Genomic DNA, 22,519 nt, shown 5'->3' on the forward strand with positions numbered 1-22,519 from the left:
TGTCATTCAAAGTAGGCTAACAAGTGGTGCTCTGGAAGCATAAGTATGGTTTGTCATTTTTCTCAGATCCAGAGGGTTAGGTGTTTGTGTGATGTCCCTTGTGTGTCAAACCCATATTGGCTATCTTGAGTTGTAGCTTCTCAGTGACTCACTATTGTTACATAATGTTACTTTGCTTTCCCGTCCTGAAAGAAAAGCATGGTGGACACACTGCACTAGAGGAAGGAGATCTCAAAGCTGACGGCATTTTTCTCTGCTGTAACTAATTGTTGAGTGAAGAAACCACAAACTGAGGATTAAGTCAACTTGTAGTGAAAAAAGGACTTCATCTGAAAACTAATTTTAAAACGGGAAAGAAAAGCCTTTTCATCTGTAATAGTATATTTCTGCTTTCCACCTCATAGCCTCGCTGTGCTCACAGACAGTCATTCGCAGCTTGTTCCCTCCCTTCGTTTGGACCGGAGCGGAACCTTTGGCGCTGCCAACAGCACCAGAGGGACCCATTTCCTGTTCGGACCTGTGGTTGGTGCTGCTGCAGTGACAGCTCTTCGACTGGCCCAGATTGAGGCTCAGGCCCAGATCGCCCTCCAGCAGCTCACCGCTCTAGCGACCATAACTGTTGGCAACCAGAGTCACCACAACAACGGGTTAACAACAGTGTTGACTCCTCACCTGGCCCTCCTGAATCTTCTCAATACACAACAGGTGTCAGCTGTTGGGCTAAACTTGCAAACCAACAGCAAAAACTACAGAACCACACAACAATATCAATCCAGTGCCATGTATCACCACCACTCCCAGCAACAAGGGCCGCCACAGCCCTTCTCTAACAGACCCAGACCCCCTCATCACCAGCAACCGCTGAATCAACAGCAACAGAGTCGCCCTGCCACTGATATGCTCTCGCAGGTTTTGGGCTTCCAGTTCCCTCCTCCCACCCAGCTTCCTGACGAGCTAGAGTCAGCCCTGGCTATCAGGGGCTCCAGGGACATGGATCACCGTCTCATGGACCATATGAACCGCCCAAACCAACACCAGAACCAGGGGTCAGGGCCTGGGATCGGTCAGCGGTTGTCAGAACATGGAAGCTACAGCTCCAGCCCAGCAACACTGACATCTGACAACCAGCCAGGCCACCAGCAGGGGGTGGACTGGTCAAGCTACCAACAGCCCAGTAAACTGTTTGCTAGTCCTCCACCTAGTGCTAGCCACCAGCCCCAGCGACACCAGGGGCCTCAGCAGCAGCCCCAGAACAGCCACTCTGGAACAGGCATGGCAAGCTGGAACACCCCTGCAACAGACTCACCTTCTCCTCAAACCCGACACTCCCATGGTGGCGGAAATGGTAGTGGAAGTGGTGGTGGTGTGGATATTCAGGGTTTATACACCCCAGAGAGTGCAGGAAGTATCCTGGCTAGCTTTGGACTTTCAAATGAGGATCTAGAGGTGCTGAGTCACTACCCCGATGATCAGCTAACCCCAGACACTTTACCATTCATCCTCCGGGACATCCAGATCAACAAGTCATCCAACCAGAACAATGCAGCTAACTCCTCCTCATACTCTCAAAGTATGTCGCGCAGCATCCACGATATGCCGCCGCCTCCTTCCTGCTCTTCGCCATTAAGAATGGGACATTCGCGCTCCCCGGAAGTGCCCAGCCTCCTCAGCGTTACACATACGGCGGGTAAGGTCATCGACTACGGTCACGCAAGTCGGGCAAAGGACGACAGTAGTGGCAGAGAGACTTTCAAACGAGAGCCACTGTCCAGTGAAAGGACGGTTAAAATGCTCTACCCTCCACCGTCATCCTCCTCAGCTCCTAAACACAAAGTGGACATGCCTGAAAGGCGGGAGGTTCGCTTGGAACCTGCTGAATCAAACAAACATGGAGACCTGGACTACCGCAGACCGAGCAGTGACATTCACAAGACCAAACGGTCACCCATCAGAGAATTTCCACCATCGTCCAAATCTCGTCGCCCTGACCGAGACTACAGGCGGGATGGGCCTAAACTGAGGCCCTCGTCCGAAACCAGGAGTGAGTCTTCCTCATTGTCCAGACGTTCTCTCTCTTCTTCGTCTGGCTCAAAACCACACAGCAGCACCAAGAAGTTGCCTACCCCCACCATGATAAGTGATTTCTCAGCGGAGCCTCCAAAGGTGTACCCCCATACCTGCTCCCTGTGTCACACACAGTGTGATCAGGCTAAGGTGAGTGCCAACATGCCATCGTACCAATGTCAAGAGTTTCCTTAAAGGGATGCCTTCACATTTTGAATTTGAGTCCGTTATCTTTCTTCGCCAGGCTGTTGTCAGATTACGGGGTTGCTACATAGGTATGTCATTCAGTTACTTATTAGCAGTGTTAGTAATCCATATTGAAACCAACGTATAGTTTGATGCAAGCCAACAGGTTAGCTTGTGGCTAGCAGAACCCGTTGGTTTGAATGAGGAATGCTAACAGTGCTAGCATTTTTAGTGAATAAAAGTCAAGACAGATACTTTTCCCCCATATTGTGAGAAGTGCCTGGTGAAGTAAAATACAAATTTAAGTTTAAACTGTCAAGGTGTACCTATAAAGGCCAGCAGAGCCAGGGTTTGTTTCCCAGCACGTTTAGTAGCACAGCTACACTCAGAAATAAGATACAATATTGTACCATATGTGACTGGTAGTGGACTATTGTGCCTGTTTTTCTGGCAGTCTAAGTGTCCAGCTCTTGGTTTCTTGTGCAAATCTGTGATTACGTATTATATTGAACTGAGAACTGAGAAGCTAATTTCATTACCTCACAACTGTTAGAGGGGGTATGCACAGAAACAAAGAGCTGCTTTGGCTATGGATGCTGTGGGAAATCAGCCCCTGGTATTTACCAAACTCCTCAAAGTGCTGATCTAGAAAATGTTTTACTTATCAAATTAATGATAAATGAGCTTGATGAGGTGAACTTAGCTGTTATCCCGGATTCGTACATCTACTTTGTGGGTTGTGAAGTGCCAGAGATATCTTATATTAAAGGGGGTGATCATTCACTAATTTTTGTTGTGGCAGACAGTTTAACAGGACAGTTTCTCTGAACAATGAACCACTAATATGCTAGCTGCATGTTTACATAGGGCCAGTGAGTAGTCATGTCTTCTACCAGAGAGACAATTATTAATGATTAATTACTTTTGTCTTGAACATAGTAAATATTCAAAGAGTCATTCAGAGGACAAAACAATACGCGAGTTTAAAAGTTAGACATGTTCATTCCTCCACAGAGAATGAATTGAAAAGATGGTAAAAGTGATAGTGAGCGCACCCAGGGGGATTTTCGGGGGATAATAGATATATTTTACTACAGAGTTTAGGCCTAGAAGTTGTTACTATAAAACAAAACTCATTTGTTCTCTCAAAAAACTAAGTGCTCTGGTTTCTGGCTTTTGGGTAGAGTTGCTCAATTTCATAAATACTGTTTGGACTGACTTAGATCATTGAATAACTCCTTAAAATGGTTTGTACTCCCAATCAATGTGTCATAAAAGTAATTACTTGTAGTTGTGGCTCTTTATTCTTAAATTTGCTGAGTGCGGGTTTTATAGATCCAATATATCCTGGGAAAAAAAGCAATGTTAAGTGAAACCTGTCATTATTTCTTTCATCCTACTATGTTTTTCTTTAGAAGATTTATGCTAAATTAATTTGTCTCAGATAGGCTATACTGTAACCTAATAAAAAAGAAGCATCAAAGATATCCCTAAATTTCCATAATATGATGACCAAAATAAGGTTTGTAGCTTGATGAGTAAACGATCATAGTAATTTCTTGGCCTGATATAGCAGAATTCTACCAAAGTGGCCTGTCAAAAAGACCAAAGTCTCACAAAATTCATTGGTATCTCACCCTTGTTTTTTCACAATTATTTTAGACTTGGCAGTGAACATAGGGTGTAAAGATTATTTTGTTTTGTTTTGGGTTTTTTTTTTTTGTCTTTTTTTCCAGTGAGATGGTCATTTGTGACCTACAGCCTGTGTCAAAAATTCTCTACAGCAATAGAGATTAATTGAATTGATGATTGGTTATTGCTCTATTGACTGATCTCACAATCTCCTCAGGCCTTTGAACATGTCTGGAACATTTAAGTACACATGCATCTGTTCTCCTGAATTAGTTAGACTGGACAAAAATATTTTGAAGCGGTATTTGCACCAATTAAATCAAGAAGACTGTTAAAACACTTTAAAATGCTTCTCTTTGATTCCTTCTGTTTGGTATATTCAGAATGTTGAAGAATGGAAAAAAAATGCACTTAAAAAAAAACATTTTTTCCTGCCAGTAAAGTGTAGTCTGTCAGTGACGAAGATGGACAGAGTGACACTGAAGATAGTGGAAAGTGGAGAGGACATGGAACATCTCTGTCTACCAAGGACTTGAATTATCTTATAATTAAGAACAAGATCAATAAGCTAAAAAAAACAGTGTAAAATCGTTTGGGGCTTGTTCCATGATATGCACTGGTGAATCCTCTTTGGCACTTGCTTAGTTGTAAGAAAATTACCTCATTATGTGTAACATGTCAAGTTGTCTTTCGTGCTGTTGACTCTATTTTAATGTGGATTTAACCTGAATATGGGGTCAAAGAACTGGGTGTCAACTTCTACCTCTGGGTTTTTACACGTTAAAAAATGACACCAGCTCAAAAAAACCAACTTAAGCTTTTGTCCCAATGCTTTAATCCTCTAAAGATTCATGTGTCTCAGTGCTACCTAAGATCTTGCTGACTTGTTTATCTTCATACATGTGAGATGTAAACCTAGCTTTGTTGAGGATTATTTTCTGTTTGTCTCTGATTGTGACGTGTTTCTCTCTCCCATTTGTTGTTTCTCTTCAGGATTGGATCGACCATGTTAATACTGTCAACCACACTGCTGCCTGCAGAGACCTACGCAACAAGTGAGAAAGCTTTTAAATATTGTCAGTGTCCTGCAGAAGCCTTACATCTTCAAAGAGTTAACTGAACTTGAGAATGAGAGAAATTTGCATCGTAGATATTGCTGCATTTTGCAATATGTTTCGGATGATTTTGCCCATGTATCACTTTGTAAACATGGGAAACAATGGCAGTAAAAATGATTAAGTAGATGATTAATTAACCCTAAAGTAGTGAAATTTGATTTGTATTTGTATTGATACATTTGCCCAAATGCTACTTATACATAGAAGAAGAAGAAGAAGAAGAAGAAGAAGTCCTTTTGGTAATTAATTAAGTCACCCATTACCATTTAGGCTACATGTGTGCCGATAGGATGATGAATGATGTGCTAACAGGTGTGTGTGTGTGTGTGTCTTAAGGTACCCTGAGTGGAAACCCAATCTACCAAGGTCAGTTGGACTCCTGTTCTTATGTTTCCAAAAAACAGTTTTTAGCTGCGACCAGCAGCTAGTATAAGTCACTCTGTTGGTCGGGTGGCAGGGCCAGTCTGTCGGTCCCCAAAATAAAAAAAAAAACCCACTGTGCATACAGAGGTACAATACCTACAAGGTTGTCAGGCAGGCAAGCTGGTGCTTTAGAGGTAGGGCATTGGACGTTTATGCATGCCTTATTAGTGACTGCACAATCTAAACAAGTATAGACTGACTTTAGGCTACCACTTGTCACAGCGGCCCCAATAAGACAACCTGCACCAATCTGTCACAGTTTATCACAAATTCCGTTTTAGATCATGTCATTTTATCTGTTATCACTTCGCTCATTGAATCTTGTCTTTGTCCCAGGAGGAGTGGTCAAGATGGCAGCCGGGCTCCATGGCACCCCAAGGGGCGCTCCCCGTCCCGCTCCGTCTCCCGTTCCCTGTCTTGGTCTCCCACCCCGAGTCCTCCTCCCAGCAAGCAGAGGATGGGCCCCCACCCTCAGAGGCAGCGTGGGAGGCCTTATGCTCCTCACCATCACCCTCGCCATCAGCACCACGCAGGTATGGAGCACAATGGCTGTACTGTGGGAGTTTCAGAAAAGAAAAGTCATTAAGTTACAGTTTCTGTTTTTAGCCGACGATAAGGCTTTGGTGGCCGCCAAAATTTTCCCAATGCGGGAAAAACCTTGACTAGTGTGAACATGATGTGTGAGTAAATGTGTTTTTCCCTTTGACAATGGGTCTGTATTGGGGAACATCCACTACCGTTCCCCATTGCAAGATAACAGACATCCGATAGCTTCTCACTCTGAGAGAAAGTTGTTCATGCTTACAAATTCTGTTTTGACGGTACCAGTGCCACTTTAGATTTTCTGATCCTCAGTTTTTTCCACCATCTTCATTTGCTCCCCCAAGAACACGGCCATCGTTTGGAGCCCCGCCCCTCTGGTATGCATAGCCCCACCCACTCCCACAGAGCCTCCAGTGGCCATCGGCCTGAGAGGAGGGCCAGCGAATCATCAGGTTGGTCAATGTCTTCTCTCCTCACTCCTTCATAACTTCTTAATTCATTTGTTTCTAAGTAGTTTAATATGTGAAGATCCATTCCAGAATCTCAACTTGATAGCTGATACATCTGATAGTACATGACAAGAACAGAAATGATGATAGCTAAATTTAGGGTTTCAAATGTTTCTTAAGCCCCTGCCTGGCCAGGGAATGATGGGCGAAGGATGAGGTATTTTGTAAAATATGCAGAGAATTTCCTGCGTATGCAAAATGAGTAGAACAAAATAGGCCCACACATAGACTTTTGCCTCAGCTGTAATTTCAAAGTAATGCGTTTCTGAATGATGGGATTTTTAATAACGTTAGGTTTAAACACTCAAAAACAAAATGTATTGTCCTCATTAAACATCTTTTACTATATCCTACTATAAAATGAGGAAAACTCTGTCTGTCTGTCTGCATCCATTTTGCTCCTCAATGGGTTGGCCAATCAATCTGAAACTGCGCATGGGCATTGAGCATTGGCATAGGCCGGGGACTGACGAAGCTGATTTTTTTCATTTTCCCAAATTTACGCTGTTTATGCGCATTTTTGGCAAGTCTGCGCGGAGTTGTGGTGCGCGCATCCCCGGGTATGGACTAGTGTATATAAATTAGGGCTGCCCCCGACCAAAGATTTTCCTAGTCGACTAGTAGTCGTTAGTTTAAGCCATTAGTCGACTAGTCGTCGCACGTTTATGATATTAATTTAATTATTTAAATATTTATATTTATTTATATAATATTTTTTTTTTTTTTGAAAAAACACCCAAAAAACACACCCAGGCTTCTCGCGGTCAGAAACACCGGTGAAATACACTGTGGTTCACCCAAAAAAACCACACAATAGGCGTAGGCTATCAGTCGCTTGCTTTGAGCCCCGCTGCTGCACAGAGCGCTGTTCGCTTGTTTATTCAAAGTTTATTAATATTGAACGTGTCGCATGTCCAAATTGCACCAAATCCGACACTGCACGTCCTTGGGTCCCCAGCAATACACCCGCCAAGTGTGAAGTAGATTGGACAAACTGTTGTCGAGATATGCAAAGGACACACACACACACACACACACACACACACACACACACACACACACACACACACACACACACACACACACACACACACACACACACACACACACACACACACACACACAGACAGACAGACAGACAGACAGACAGACAGACAGACAGACAGACAGACAGACAGACAGACAGACAGACAGACAGACAGACAGACAGACAGACAGACAGACAGACAGACAGACAGACAGACAGACAGACAGACAGACAGACAGAGATTCCTTGCTTTGTAGTTTGATGGCATCAAAATCTCACTCTAGCCAGGTACCCAAATTTGGCAACCCTGGTCTAATAACTTTTCTAACGACAAGGTGCAGCTCCCAAATGGAGTTTGAGGTTTTTTTTTTTTCCCTGCGACTAACTGACCAATGAAAACTTGGTCGACTAAGACTCTTCTCATCGACTAACATTTGGTCGACTATTAGGGGGCAACCCTAATATAAATATAGGAAATTTTGAATCCTTTAATAGGGCCTCTTTAATTTTGAGAAGACATTCAAGACATTGCAAAATATAATGTGTCATTGTGAACAAGGGGCCTCTTACAGAAGGAAACTGGACTAGAAACTTTAGAATATTCAAGTAGGTAAAAATTAGGAAAGTAAAAATATGTGTTTAGACAGCTTATAATAAGGTAATCGTGATTAATAATCATGAAGAGAACACTATGTACAATTCTGGATGTCTAATCTATCCGTGCATTTCCTTTTTTCTCCTGCCTCTAACCCAGGTGTGTCTACAGGGAGTTCCTCTCGTGGCGGGCTGAAGCGTCCACATGACGATCCGACCAAACGTCCCGTTGGTGCCAGCCGCCATCCATCCTCCTCGGCCTCCAAGATGGGTCAGCGCTCCAAAACCGGACCGTTCCAATCCTCGATGAAGGCTCTCACCAAGATGGGGATTAAGCCTGGAACCAAGATGACCAAGACGGCAAGTGCCAAGGCTGCTGCGAGCAAGGATCCCGACACAGTGGGTCTTGTCGACATTTGTTGTCTAAGGCTTGGGGGACACTACACGACTTTTAGGCTGAATTTGGCATCTTGACGTCCTCCTGTAGTTTCAGCTGGTCAGCCACTCAAATCTCAATGAAACCAGCAATAGCCAATGAGATTTGGGAGATATGCCAGAGAAGGAAAAAATATATAGGAAGTGTGGAAAGAAAAATGTTCCACCTCCCATGTTTTTTTTTTTTTTTTTTTTTTGGTTGTAGTGATTTGGAAGTTTGTGTTTTCATGAGATTAGGGGGTGGTACGGCGTCATAAATTGTGTAGTGTGTGATCCCAGTCTTTACCTCAACAAGTGTCTGTGCCTCTATGATGCAAAATGAAAAACTTTGCAAAAGCCAGTCGTTATTTGTGTGATGTCCAGTGTTTTCACACTGTTCAGTCATTAAAGGGAATTTGGCTATTTTTCTAATTTACCCAGAGTCAGATGAACTGGATTCCCTTTTTATGTCTCTGCATGCAGTTTGAAGGTATGGGAAAGGTTAGCTTAGCTCAATTGCTGGAAGTCTAGGGGATCAAGTAGCAGCTCCTGTCCAAAGTAGGAAAATAGACCTGCTCAGTGTATCCCGGCTGCTTGGCTGTAATGAGTATGGTAGTATTATACCAGTTTGGCTATTACACCAATTTTGGCTAAAGTACCCATGATTTGTATTAGTGCCTGCTGATTGCAAACACTATGCTATTAGATGATAATGAAATGGAGTTAGGTTGCCATTTCATTGAATAAATACAAAGTTTTTCAAATGTAATTATTTTTTTCAAAGATCACCGAATTGTTAATGTCAATGAAAGTACACAGATCAGTACTTGGTATTAGTAAGCACTCATTCTTTGTCAGCATAAACTGGCATTGGTGTGCCTCTGGTAGATGCAAACAGTTTTTCACCAAACTAAAACTCCCTGCTCTCGGTCTCTAGTCTGCCAAACCTCCACCAGCCAAGAAGAAGAAGAAAGTGGCGACTCCCTCCCAGTCCTCCACCGCTGCGGCGCGTCTCGTTTATCTGACAGGCATCCCGGCAGACGCTTCGGAGCAGGAAGTGACCGACTTGGTGGGGTCCTTCGGCAAGATCAACAACGTGGTCCTCATGCCCGGCTGCGAGGGAGAGGGCGAGCGGGAGAAGGGCGAAGGACAGAAGGTGCGCTTAAAAGTTTTACTTAATGCTTAGCCATACATTCTGGAATTGGAAAAGTTGAAATTCGAGAGATGAAATGAAACTGTAATGATCTCTATGGGGAAATTGAATCTTTGCAGCAGCAACTAATAATAGAAAACAGCAAAGAAAAATAGAACATAAATTAGGATGGAGCAAAGGAGGGACAGTAAACAAAACATAAAACATAATGCAGAAATTACCGGTTGGGTTGTTAAACACAGTAGAACTGTAAGACAAATGGAACTAGAGGAACTGAAAGTATGCACTGTATGAACAGCATGTGTGCAGGGTATAAAAATATACAATGAAACATAAATATACAAATAAAATGAAATGTATTCAGTATGAAAATGAAAAAAATATATAACAGATGAAAACAATGCGAGAAATTAAGAAAAGCATATATGTAAATTTATGCTCTGTTTATGCACTGTTATCTTGCCTCCATCCACCCTCCCTCTGTCCTTCTCTTCTTCTCATCCTTCCCTCGTTCCCAGGCGTCCGTGTGCATGGTGAGGGCTGAGGATGCCCAGGCTCTGGCCCACTGCACCAGCCTCTCCATCAGAGACCAGCAAATCACCGCCTCACTAGCCAAGGTACTGTGCAGAAGATATCGAGATGTGGCATCGTTTGGGATATCCTGGGTTGTTTACAAAGAAAACGTGAAGCTTAAGTGGTTGTTTCATCAGTGCAATGGGTTTTTATTGGTTGTTGATATCGAAAGCATGCAATAATGGTCATGAGTAAAAAGAGGCTAACCATTCAGAAGCCCTATGCAAGGTAAAAGTCATGTTGGCCCTTTTGAGCTGTTGAACCACACATATATAATGTACACCCTCAGTGTATGTATATTTTATTTATTAGCTGTTTCTTTGCTTTTAGAAAACGGAATTGGAGAAATCCGACATCAACAAAGGGTACGTCTTTATTACCATCTTACCTATTTTCCTTTTTACCACATATAGTGCACCCTCCTCATTCCCAAACTGTTGAGGCTGCATTGAAGAATTCATATTTCTCTCTTTGCAGGAAACCTGGCCCAACAAAAGACAAGTGTGCAGGAGGTGAAGACCTGGGTAAGACGACAATAGAAACAAACGGATATTAAAACTGTATAAAATTTTCTAGTGGACTTGGACAGAAAGTAGTGAAAGTATTCTCACTGGGAATCTGTGCTAGCATATCCAAAATTGTACATACCGACAAACACTCGAAATTGAAACTCATACTTTTACTCCTGTTGAGCACCTACTCCTGTGGCAACGCAAATTAATAGGAAGAGATGAGTATTCGCAATATCGTACACAATTCACAACATTGTACCAGAAATTAATTTCATGTTAAAAATGTTTTTATTTCTTGCTTGTGTTAGATTCAGAGCCAGTTCTCTTTTGGCACTCGAGTTAACTAAAACAGTCTATAATTGTTAGTGTTTCCAATTGAAACTGGTAGCTGCAAGCTAAAATTGTAACTGTTTTTTTCCTCCACAGCAAGTGAAACTGACCAGAAGACTTCTGATGAGGTATATGCTTCATACACCTTTACATCATCGTAACTACCATATCAAATGTTAAATATGAAAGTAGTGATGAGTGGATTTATCTGAAGCCTGTGGCTCAGGCGGTTTTGCATAAATTTGTAAAAGTTATTATAGTCCACATTTTATAGCAGTTCTGGCAAATGTGTTAAGTTATTTTGAATATGGGCAATCAAATTTGGGCCAGGTTAAAAATGATAGTGGCGTTGAGTCTGATAAATTTGAGCAGGTCTGGTTCATCACTAGTGCCTTTGTCATGTTTCCTGCAGAAGGGTGTAGTCTTGATCTCAGGACTTCCTGAGAGTGGCTGGTCAGAGGGTGACATCATCAAGCTGGTCCAGCCCTTTGGAACTCCTTCTGACATCATCCTGGCAACGGAAATTGGAAAGGTGGGTGTAAAAGCTTTGCTGTTGCATCACAAATCTCCCAGCAACCATGGCTGGCGCCATCTCGTATGCATCTCTCTCTAAATGCAATTTCAGTGCAGAATTCTGTGGGTTTAATTTGTCAGGTTGAAGAGCGACAGACCAACTCCCATGGAAGGGATACGAGCGAAAAAGTGAAACCCGCTGAAAATATTGCTGATGACGCTGAACAGCTCATTTTGTCTGTTAGGTGCTGGTGTCGCTGCCCGACCTGGAGACCGCTCAAGAGATGGTGAAAGTCCACACGTTCATCCCTGTCAAGATGCAAGACTCTGAGCTCAAGATGATCCACCTTAAACAGCCCATCAGCCTCAGCACACCAGTAGGACTCCATCATTCACCCATCCTCCTCCATGCTCCTCTTTTTGCCTCCTCTCCTCCTCCTGTGCTGCAGAATACAACCCATTGTCAAACTGGGGGACTGATCAAGTATCGGTCTCTCTCTACTAGGGATGTCAGTTTCGGTTAATTTTGCTTTCGTTAGGTCGACACCCATGAACCGGTAACTAACCGGTTAATTTTTAAGAAAAAACGCTTAATGACGTGAAATACAAGAAAGTGGCGCTTTCCTTTTAGTCCGGCGCTCCATTGACTCAATGAGCTTTTTAAATTATGTTATATTACTAGATTTCAGCATTGAGGTGCTTACATTCATGATTTTGCATAGGCATACTAACCTAAAAACCTATTCTCGGGAATCGCAAGAAAGTTTCAGAGCGACAGAGACACAGAGCATCCCCGTAACCATAGTAACTCACTCTCAATCCTGCCTGCGTGCGCACGGCGCGAGAGGAGAGGGAGAGACGCAGAAGAGCTGCTGACTGAGATTACTCTGAGCAGCATGCATGGGAATAAATTACAATATAATAGATTTGTGTATATTTCTCGCTATTCAGATGGTCTGAATAACTCTCTGCTGCACGGTGCTGCTCTGTCTCGTCTGTACGTGCGCTGTCAGTGTCTCTTTTTGCGCCGCAACGTTATCAGTTATGAGTTTTTCACTGCGTGAGAAAATGGACTTGTGGCGTGAGAGCGTGTGAAAAGTGTCAATTGCGTGAGTCTCACGGTCAGTGCATGAGAGTTGGCAGCCCTGCTCAGACTGCTAGTTGAGCGGAGTGTGAATGCAAATTAACCTATAGACCGACATGCGTAACTGGTCAAAAATATTCTCAGTGGTTAACTGATTAACGGTTAACCATTGACATCCCTACTCTCTACTGCTCTCTGTAGATCCATCTGTCTAGCTCATTTCTGCCTTTTCTCAGGAGTTGCTTCCTTGATATAGAGCTTAAATTATTTGGCTTGTCAGATAAATTGCATTGCTTTATCTTAGAGGATTTCACACAGCATTCCTAATAATTTTTCTTATGAAATTCACTTTGTTTCTTGCCTTTTTGAACCCTGAATAATGACCGATAATGGCTGAAAAATAATAACTCTTTTATACAGGTGGCGCTCTACAATTTTCTGAAGGGATCACTGGACCCATTAGTGAGTATTTAGACAATTCTAGTTTTCTGTCTCACTGTCAAGTTATTGATCATTCCAAATTTTGTGCTCCTGAGATTGGTGATTAATTGATCCATTTATTAACTTATTTGACTGATAAACTGATGAACCGATTCATTTGTCTGCATTGCTGTTTAGCTGTTGATCATTTCAGCTTGTACAATGGCTATAAAAAGTATTCACCTTTTTGGTTTTGTGCACATTTTCTTGTGCTACGAAATGGTTAGGAATACATTTGTTTGGTGTAATCAGAGGTTATGTTCTGCTTCAGAATGATTGAGCGCAGTACGGAATATCTCTGTCAACTTTGGATGACATTTGGTTCGAGTTCAAAAGAAAAAATTATATTGTCCTTCCGTCACACTATAACAAAACAGTAGGTGCACTTTTTAGTGTTTTTTTTCTAAATAAGTATTCACTGGTTAATTAGTCATTTAATTTGCCTGTGGGTCCTGCAGGAGACTCCAGTCCCAGTAGGCTGGAGCAGCCTGTTGGTGATCAGTAACGTTCCCGACACGCCGACCGGCCCCTCCGAGGTCCAGAAACTGGTCCGACGCTTTGGAACGGTGTCCAAGACCCTGGTCCTCAACAACAACATGGTAAGTGTGAGTGTGCAAACACATTCATCTATGCATGTATGTAGTGTTTTTTGTTTTTTTTTGGTCTTCTCACATTCAGAAAGAACTACTCGATCTTCTCTGACTACTCATGTCAAAACACTATTAAACACTATGGGCAACTAAATGAAATACTATTGGAAATGCCTACCTTATATACAAGAAGGCAGAAGTTTTAGTCATCATGGATTGTGACCGCTATTTGCACTTTTACAGTGTTTAAAACAGAATGTGTCCCTTTTTTTTGTTTCTCGACTTAATTAGGCTGTCAGTATTGTAAGTAAAAAGTACTGTTTTTCCTCCCCCTTTTTTATCCTATACTGAATTCTCTTTTTTTATGTTTGCCTTATTCTTTATGGTTTTCTTATTTTTATAATCATCTTTCTGTAAAACACTGTGCTTTCTTGTTTTAAAAAAGGATTTCCTTCTCTCATCTCTCAGATGATATTTTCGAGTAAAGAATATGGATCCTTCAATGTTTAAATATACACATTTTGTTATCCTCCCTCCCTTCCATTCTTCCTCTTCTGGGTCAGATCATCTGTGAGATGGCAACCGCCGCCATGGCCCTGTCCGTCTACAAGCGCTTCCAGAAGTTTCCCTGCATCATCCAGAACAACCCTCTGTCCTTCTCCCGCAAGGCTGACCCCAAAGCCAACACACAGACCAAGGTCATCGCCGCCTACCTGGATTCCGCCAAGGTCATTCAGTTTGCCAGTTGACTGTCAATGGTTGCCAAAGGTTGCGATAATAATATAGGGTGTCCAAAAAGATGAATCATTTTGAAATGAGTATCAGAACTGTTTGTTAGAAGTGGAATTGGAATGATAACCTTTTTTTTTATAGAGCACTTATCAAATTTATCTTATTTCATCTAGTAAACTGGCTCAAAAATATCTACAGCCATTTTGACACATGATTTGTCAACTGTCGGCATAAATTCCCACAGCTTTCTCCCATATCAAACATTTCAAGGCATGTGATGTTGTCTGGGGTTGTGACTTAATTTCAATAGGCTTATGGATTAATTACTTACAGCGAGAGTAGTGTGTCCAGTCAAATCCAATGGTGATATTGTTATATCGCCACATTAGTGATATCGCCACAATATCCGCATGTGTGCCACAGATGAGCCTATGTATGGGAAACACCGGCTTGACACCTCCTTGTTTTCCGCTCTTAGGTTTCACCTGCCAATGGCAAAGACAGCCAGACGGCACCGGCTGCAGGCAAGGAGGACCCGGAGCGTCAAGAGAATGGAGAGTCTGTGTCCGAAGGGAAAGAAAAAGAGAACGATGAGAAGGATAGCGAGAAGACAGAAGAAGATGAGAAAATCAGTGGCAAGGAGGATGACGTTGTTGTGGAAGAAGAGGTAAGCAAAGATGAGGATGACAAGGTCAAAAAGGATCAGGCCACAGGCGAGGTTTCAGACTCTGCTGCTGCACTAGACGCCAAACCGGAAGCAGACGTTGAGACGGCCACAACAGAAACGGCACCTGTCGAACCTGCCAATGAGGAACCGGAGAATAGCAGTACTCCCTCTGGCCAAAAAGAGACAACAGCATCTAGCTCCGATGGTGGTGAGGCCACTTCCACTGAGGCTGCCACTCCAGAGCTTCCTAAGGTTGGTTGGATTTGTATTTCTTTTAACCTTAAAATAACCTACATAGATTTTTTTTTTTTTAAGGCCGGTACCAATATGTTTGGTTTTAACTGCTGATAGCCGATATTTTGTGCTAATATTAAATTGCTTCTGAAACAGCATTTAGATTATCATGAGAAACTCTCCAGTGAAACCAGACTAATGAAATGGTTTTAGATGGGTTTGCAGCTCCATAAGGCAGAGTGAGGCAGGTTTCACTGCAGGTTTTACACACTTGAGTAAAATCCTCCCACACCACACGGGAATGATTTCTCTGCTCAGACATCTGGGATGCAAATGTATGGCTACCACACTATCCATTAAACGTAGTATGTATTCAACTGTAGAATATTAAAAACTTGATATTTCAGCCTGTTTTCTAGACTATTTTTGTTGTTGGAGTTGTTGTCAGAGTTAAGTTTTGACTGATATAGTGATTTGGAATAGCTGTGGTCAGGGAGGAAGCTCCGTCATATTAATTGATATAGTTCAATTGATCCTTGTTTTGTCAATTCAGGTTACTCAAGAGATGGTTGACGCGCTGTTGGAGGAGTGCCGAACGAGAACCGCCGGCCGTCCAAACCAAACAGCAGCGCCCCCCGGTGGAAAACAGGGGGAAGTAAAAACGGAGACCGTCGCTGGAGAGGGCGAGGAGCGCAGACGAGTAGTGGAGGAACAAAAGGAGCTGGTGGAGGACAGCAAAGAGGAGGAGGAGGAGGAGGAGGAGGAGAAGAAGCAGGAAAGAGAGAGGAAGGAGAGGGAGGCGAAAAGGGAGGAGGCAGCGCGGGAGAAGGAGAGGAAGGAGAGGGAGAGGAGGGCCCGGGAGAGGGAGGAAAGGACCCGGCGGGAGAGGGAGAGACGGGAGGAGGAAAGGAGGGAGTGGGAGAGGAGGGAAAGGGAGAGGAAGGAGAGGAGGAGAACACACAGGGAAGGTTCGTCGGGGTCGCGGTCGTCCGGGAGGTCGGAGGCGAGTAAGCGGAGCACCGGGAGGGATGGACCGGACAGGACTACGGTGGCTGAGAAGGCCAAACCGGTGAGAAACCACTGTTTCAGCTGATAGGGCCTATTGAGTTTAACTGCATATACAGTGGATAGAAAAATTGTTCCCCCCTTTTTGCACATTTTCTTGTGCTACAAACATGGTTCAAGTACAGAGGGTGCATTATCAGTAAGGTCTTTCTTCTCTAATGTTACTTTGGAAAGAAATTGGACAAAAATACCCAGCTGAAAAGTGCACCCTCTGTATTTTTTAATCAAATCCCTTCCATAAGTGACACACTGTCACTTATCCCACACTATGTTCCAGTATTCTGAAGCAGAAAAAGACACCCTAAATCCTGTTAATTATTGAAGGGACTGTGTAACTCAAATGGGTAGAGGGGTGAAAACTTTCGCAGACTATTTTTTTCTGTTATTGTGATTTCATACTTTAACATACATTTCCACTCTGCCTTGATTAAAAGAAGATGGAGGGGGTACTTTTTTGTAGTCACTGTATATATTGGCTTGTTATTAAATGCTGGCAAGTAAAATCAAGTGAAATCAGAATACATAGTTTGGTTTTCATGTAATCATCAACTGAGCAGCAGCAAAAGTTAGCCACCAGTAATGCTAAACAAGATCACAACAGCTTAAAGTGCACAGACTGTAATTTCTGTAATTTGGAGCAAAATCGTCTTTCAGGGTGTCCACAAAAAGACACAAAAATGTCTTTTTAAGTCTTAAATTCAGTTTTAGAGTTTCCTTGGTGCCCTGTTGTTCCGGTTAGAAATCAGGCAACAGTTGCTTTCATTTTCCAGTTGCATAAAACTTAAAGGATAAGGCTGGTGTTTTATAATGCATTGCTTACCATCAACAAATCCTATGAAAATAACAAAATCAGCAATGATTTTGTTTTGCCAACAAGTCTCGTCCATGTAGCCGGTGCCCAATGAAGCCATGTCCCTGCAGCCATAGAACTCCATTGTATTAAAAAAAACAACAACGATTAAACACACGTCAAAGAGCCATGTTGTTGCTCTGGCAGCATATTTCATCATCACGATGTACCGGGCCAGCCGACTTTTTCCTCAAGCAACTTAATAAGCCGACTGTAAACACTTTGCGATCTCAGGAAAGTAGTTCTGTTGCACCGAAAATAGTCCCCGGCGTAATGAAGAATTTGTTCCCATTTGAATTTGATTTGGTAATAACTATAACAGCCTGACTTTTCGTGGTAACAGTTAGAGATTTTTAAAATTGAAACTATGTCTTTGTGAGCTGTATTTAAAGGTTTTTAGCTTACAATTGGAGCCAATGACTTCTGGGTTGACGGCTAAAAACGGTACGTGGGAAGTCAGAAAGTAACGGGAGTAGAGCAAACGCATTGTTGATTTTGTTATTTTCATAGGATTTGTTGATGGTAAGAAATGCATTAAAAAACACCAGCCTTATCCTTTAAAGCGATGCATCAAGTTTTGGGGATTTTGGCCCATTGGTCAACTTACCCATTAAGCGAGAAGAACATAAACACCAAAGTCATCGTTGGCCCTGGTGCTCCATGAGTGATAGTAAGCACCTCTGATCACTCAACATAGTTTATGCTGAAGTGTTAGAGCGTTTGAGCCAAAAATGTACCGGGGACACATGGAGGATTTTGTTGTCCGTGTTTTCTTCACATAACATGAAGGTTGACCAATGGCACAGTCTCCTAAAAACTTAGTGTATAACTTGGTGTTAAATTCAACTTGCACGCTTTTTTACCCTTTTTGCCTCGTTCTTGCACTGTAATTGTCAGACCTGTTTCATGTACAAAATCCAGATGGCCAATTAAAGCTCTGTTCTGTTGTGCTCTTATCCTTCATTAATTCTTAATTCTTTTGTACTGTTCATCATGCCCTCAGGTGGTGGAGGAGGAGGAGTTTGATGACTTCCCATTTGACATGGGTGACTTTGTGACGGTAGATGAAGTGGGAGATGTGACCGACCTCCCCAACTCCCCTCCTCCTCTTCCTCCTCCTGTTCCCATGGAAGCCTCAGAGGAGGGGGCGGAGGACACTCCCGCGTCTGCCCAACAGGACGCTCCTGGGGTAATTTCTTATTGGAAGAAGGTGCTGGCAATAGTATCAGTACAGTGCAATATATGCCACAACTCTTCCTCTACATGGGAGCATTGTTGTTGGGGTGAATGAGTGGGAGTCAATGAGCGAGACAGACAATCTGTTCTGACAAGCGATATAACTATTTCGCTACTATTAACAGAAACTAGTCCTAAAACTGGACCCGTGAGCGATGAAATTTCCACATTGTGATGCCATCATTGTCCCCTCCTTGTTTTCTGCTCCTAGGTCGCACCCACAGCAGCAACTGTGTTGGAGACCACACCTTCCCCAGCAAAGTCTGAAGCGCATGGTGCAGAGCATGAACCTGTAACTGCACCTGCAGCTGCCTCGGAGAATTCGGCATCCTCAGAATTGACACCCGGCCCGGCGCTCACCCTTGCGGCATCACCCTTACAGGCTCCAGAAGCCACCTCTCCCTCCAACCAGACGGTTACGCCAGCACCTCAGCCAGAACCAGAGACTACACCTGAGACGGGTACAATTACACATCGCATAGCTAATTTTGACCAATCCAGCCAAAATCATCATTTTCACCTGTGGTGCCTCAACCTCAACCTGTCATTATTATCCTCTAGTGACCACACCCATGGCCACTTCCGACTCGACCCCTGAGGTGGAGTCCCTGCCCACGCCTGCCCCAGCTACTACAGCCAGCCCACTTGAAGCTGCCCCGGTCGCCAATGTGGAGGCCGACTCCGCAGCAGAGAGCCCCGCAGCAGGAGGAGTGAAGGGAGAGGAGGAGAAGGAGGAGAGTCCAGTCAACCACAGCCAGGCTGAGGGACAGGAGGAGGCGGTGGCGGCGGTGGCGTCAGGGAGACCAGAGGAAGAGAAGATGATGCAGGATGAGGAGGACAAAGAGAAGAGGGCTCCTGCTGTCAGTACAGGTACGATGAATTTCTTTATTACTATGGGGAACAGCATTAGCCTAGAGATTAGAGAATCCGACAGAAGAAGACTGTGGTTGTACTAGGCAGCGCACAGGTGTGAATGTGAAGCAGGGCGTTACTGAAACAGTGTAATGTTTAGATTATTTGCCCACTTAATCGAATGGGGACTATTGAATCATAGAGGGAACTGAGAATAAAGAAAAAGTGGGATTCAATGAAAGCAGGGTTCTTGCAGCTTCACTTCAGAGTGCATTTTAGCCATATGTGTAGTAGTGGCTGCTCATCTAGTCACCCCATCATAGATCAGTGGTTAATAATACATATTCTAGGTTATTTTATTTCCACCACAATTTACATGGAGAATCTCTGTGGCCTCGGTAAGCCACATCCTGCCTAAGAGTGGTGAGAGGTGTTATCTGTGTTGAAATGCATTTCTGTAGCTAGTTGGTTATTAGCTACTCGCTTACTAGTATTGCTAGGGTCATGTCTATCAAATCATATTGCACATAAATGTATCATGTAATCCTGCCTCATGGCTGACTGCAAACCACGTTGCATCATTTTGCAGATTAGTGGGGTTTAGAGGGAAAGGAAACCCTCTATGAAAATTAGTGGTTAGAGGTAAACGGTGGTGGAAAGGTCCATAGAAATGCAAATCAGTGGGAGAGAGAAGGCGATGGGAGATTTGGTGTTTGCGAATGAGAACATATCTCTTTTCCAGTTAAAGTCTACAGAAATGATTCAACCCCCTTGACTTTTTCCAGATTTTGTGGTGTTGCAGCCTGAATTCGAAATAGATTAAATTGGTATTTTCTGTCAACAAAACCACAAAATACCCCATAATGAAAGTGAAAACATGTTTTAGAATCTCTCTCTCTCTCTCTCTCTCTCTCTCTCTCTCTCTCTCTCTCTCTCTCTCTCTCTCTCTCTCTCTCTCTCTCTCTCTCTCTCTCTCTCTCTCTCTCTCTCTCTCTCTCTCTCTCTCTCTCTCTCTCTCTCTCTCTCTCTCAGCAAAGCGCGAGAGGTCTGAGGATGAGAAAAGCAACGAGGAAGAGTGTGTGAAGAAGAAACCGAAGACACAAACGCCCTGTCATGAGGACTACTCCCTCCCTCCTTTTGACCCTAACAACCCAGTCGGTGAGACACAATTATCTATTTTCCGGCATTGTGCTAGAAATGTTATTATTATTACATTTTATTTATGAATACACTTATTCATTTTTACCATTAATTTTAACCATTTATTATTTTTTTTTTTTACATGCATCATCATAACATTTGATTTATTTGATAGCTGTCAACAATTGCTAGCCTCACCCTCTTTGTGCGTGCGTGCGTGTGTTTCTACAGGTATGGAGTTCCTGCTCCCAAAGACGGGTTTCTTCTGCAAGGTGTGCAACCGGTTCTTCAGCGGAACCCAGGAGGCCGAGATCAACCACTGCAAAAGCCTCAAACACTACGAGAACCTGCAGGTAGGAACCGCACACAGCGGTGTCATCCCAATTTTCACCTCAGAAGTTAACTAACCTGAACCTCTCTTATGTCTAACCCTAATCTCGAAGTTTGTCGACCTCCAGCAAAATGAGGAATAGTTTAATCTCACTATGATTTAGCCAGCTAGAACTTACCCCAATTAGAGAATGTGTGACTATACTATTGTTCACCGGTCTCAAAGAGGCCCCAAAACATTGCTCTCTCATTCAGTTTTCTTCTTTGTTCGTTTCCAGAAATATTTGCAGAGCAGGAAGACGACGGCAAACCCAACTGTCAAACCCGACTCCAGCTGAACCTGGCTATGAAACCCTGGCTGACTGAATTTAGTCATTCCTCTCCTTTTTACAGTGTTTTGTCATCACCCAAGGGTCCAGCCTCTCATATTGGTGTAAATTAGTTTGCGCGTGTCCTGTTTTTCTTTTCATGTGCTATTGATTTATTATGTATAACAAAGAATAAATAATAATAATAAAATTGTCTGCTTTTGTCATTCATTCAGAATGTATTTTCATTTTGTCAGGCTCTTTGCAGTTTAATAGTAATTGATAATCACGCCTATTGTAATGGGTTAGTATTTGGGGAATGGTAGGCAGGTAAATTGTCATTTTCTCTCATTTGTAAAATTGGTAGTTATCAAGAGCATAACAACTTGTGCTAACTAGGCTTTGACCTATATGGCTCTTTAAAGACCAATACTGATATTTTTTTAATTGAAGTTGCTGATGGCCACTATTTTGTGCCAATATTTATGATTCAAAGTTGGCCATTTTCATGCCAAAAAACTACAAGTATTCAGTGTTTCCTTAAGAATTGTATTCTTGTCAGGGTGGCAAAGCCTCTGAAATAACATTTAGACAATGGGACACAAACTGAAACCCAGGATAACACATTCGTGCACAAGTGTGGAATCTGATTAACATGTCCCATAGTATTGATCAATTCTGCAATAAATATGTTATCAATAAAACTGGATCATCAGAGGTGGACCACACTGACTGGACCAGATTGGATTTTAAATTGAAGGACAATATCGGCCCAATGTATTGGCAAACCGATATATTGGTCTGACCCTAACGCCAACAACTCACCCTCTTAAAGAACTCCCTGGCCAGTGCCTTTTTATTTGTAACGAGTGAACAATCAGCTCATTTTATATAGCTGGATATATACCTGATTGCAGACTAGCTGTGGTGTACCCATATTGAATTACGGTCATTCAGCCAGTCCAGAAGGCATCCTTGTGTATTAAAGAGAAAAGAGTCATTTCCATCTCTCCACTCATATATGGAACATTGACTGAACCACTGTATCCGACCAAAGGACAGTGCACTGGCAACATTGTAGGCAATGTACAGTAGATGAGCAATACTTTTGTCCCAATTTCAGCCCACTAGGTCAGCCATAGAGATAAGATGACATTTTATTGACCCCTGTGGGGTAATTGGGTTGTTGTAGCAAAAGTAATGGGATACAGCAGGGAAGGAAAAAAATGCATACATAATATATATACTGTATATACATACATATAAATATGCATAAAAACAACAACAATAAGGACAATCAAAATAGAGTATAAACTATAGGGGTCAAATAAACCTAAAATCTTCCAAATCCTAGTAGAAA

At 42.9% G+C, this 22,519-nt stretch overlaps 2 protein-coding genes across 2 annotated transcripts in view; both read left to right on the plus strand.

Annotated features, from left to right (window-relative positions):
• The first annotated feature begins 384 nt into the window (after window positions 1–384).
• The window catches only part of LOC144538507 (zinc finger protein 638-like), a 116,200-nt gene continuing 94,065 nt past the window's right edge, over window positions 385–22,519 (plus strand). The window contains exons 1-4 of the mRNA XM_078282739.1: window positions 385–2,214; window positions 4,876–4,937; window positions 5,337–5,366; window positions 5,760–5,837. Of these exons, the coding sequence (XP_078138865.1) occupies window positions 781–2,214; window positions 4,876–4,937; window positions 5,337–5,366; window positions 5,760–5,837 (1,604 nt within the window). The 5' untranslated portion in view covers window positions 385–780. The remainder of the gene's footprint in view (window positions 2,215–4,875; window positions 4,938–5,336; window positions 5,367–5,759; window positions 5,838–22,519) is intronic.
• LOC139914575 (uncharacterized) lies at window positions 5,846–21,373 on the plus strand. The gene is made up of 21 exons (XM_078282738.1): window positions 5,846–5,956; window positions 6,311–6,418; window positions 8,257–8,495; window positions 9,448–9,666; window positions 10,182–10,280; window positions 10,567–10,601; window positions 10,714–10,760; window positions 11,175–11,206; window positions 11,491–11,610; window positions 11,837–11,968; window positions 13,096–13,137; window positions 13,614–13,754; window positions 14,309–14,473; window positions 14,956–15,396; window positions 15,932–16,447; window positions 18,297–18,482; window positions 18,741–18,990; window positions 19,091–19,399; window positions 20,414–20,539; window positions 20,753–20,874; window positions 21,130–21,373. Exons 1-21 carry the CDS (start codon window positions 5,881–5,883, stop codon window positions 21,187–21,189), a joined length of 3,465 nt encoding a protein of 1,154 aa, XP_078138864.1. The 5' UTR covers window positions 5,846–5,880; the 3' UTR covers window positions 21,190–21,373.

Source organism: Centroberyx gerrardi, chromosome 3 (genome assembly GCF_048128805.1).
Source record: "Centroberyx gerrardi isolate f3 chromosome 3, fCenGer3.hap1.cur.20231027, whole genome shotgun sequence".
Taxonomy (NCBI): Eukaryota; Metazoa; Chordata; class Actinopteri; order Beryciformes; family Berycidae; genus Centroberyx; species Centroberyx gerrardi.

Coding starts and splice junctions, on each gene's coding strand:
- LOC139914575 (XM_078282738.1), top strand. CDS start 5,881: ATGGGCCCCCACCCTCAGAGGCAGCGTGGGAGGCCTTATGCTCCTCAC. Junction 5,957..6,310: donor TCGCCATCAGCACCACGCAG/GTATGGAGCACA, acceptor TGCTCCCCCAAG/AACACGGCCATCGTTTGGAG. Junction 11,611..11,836: donor TGGCAACGGAAATTGGAAAG/GTGGGTGTAAAA, acceptor TTTGTCTGTTAG/GTGCTGGTGTCGCTGCCCGA.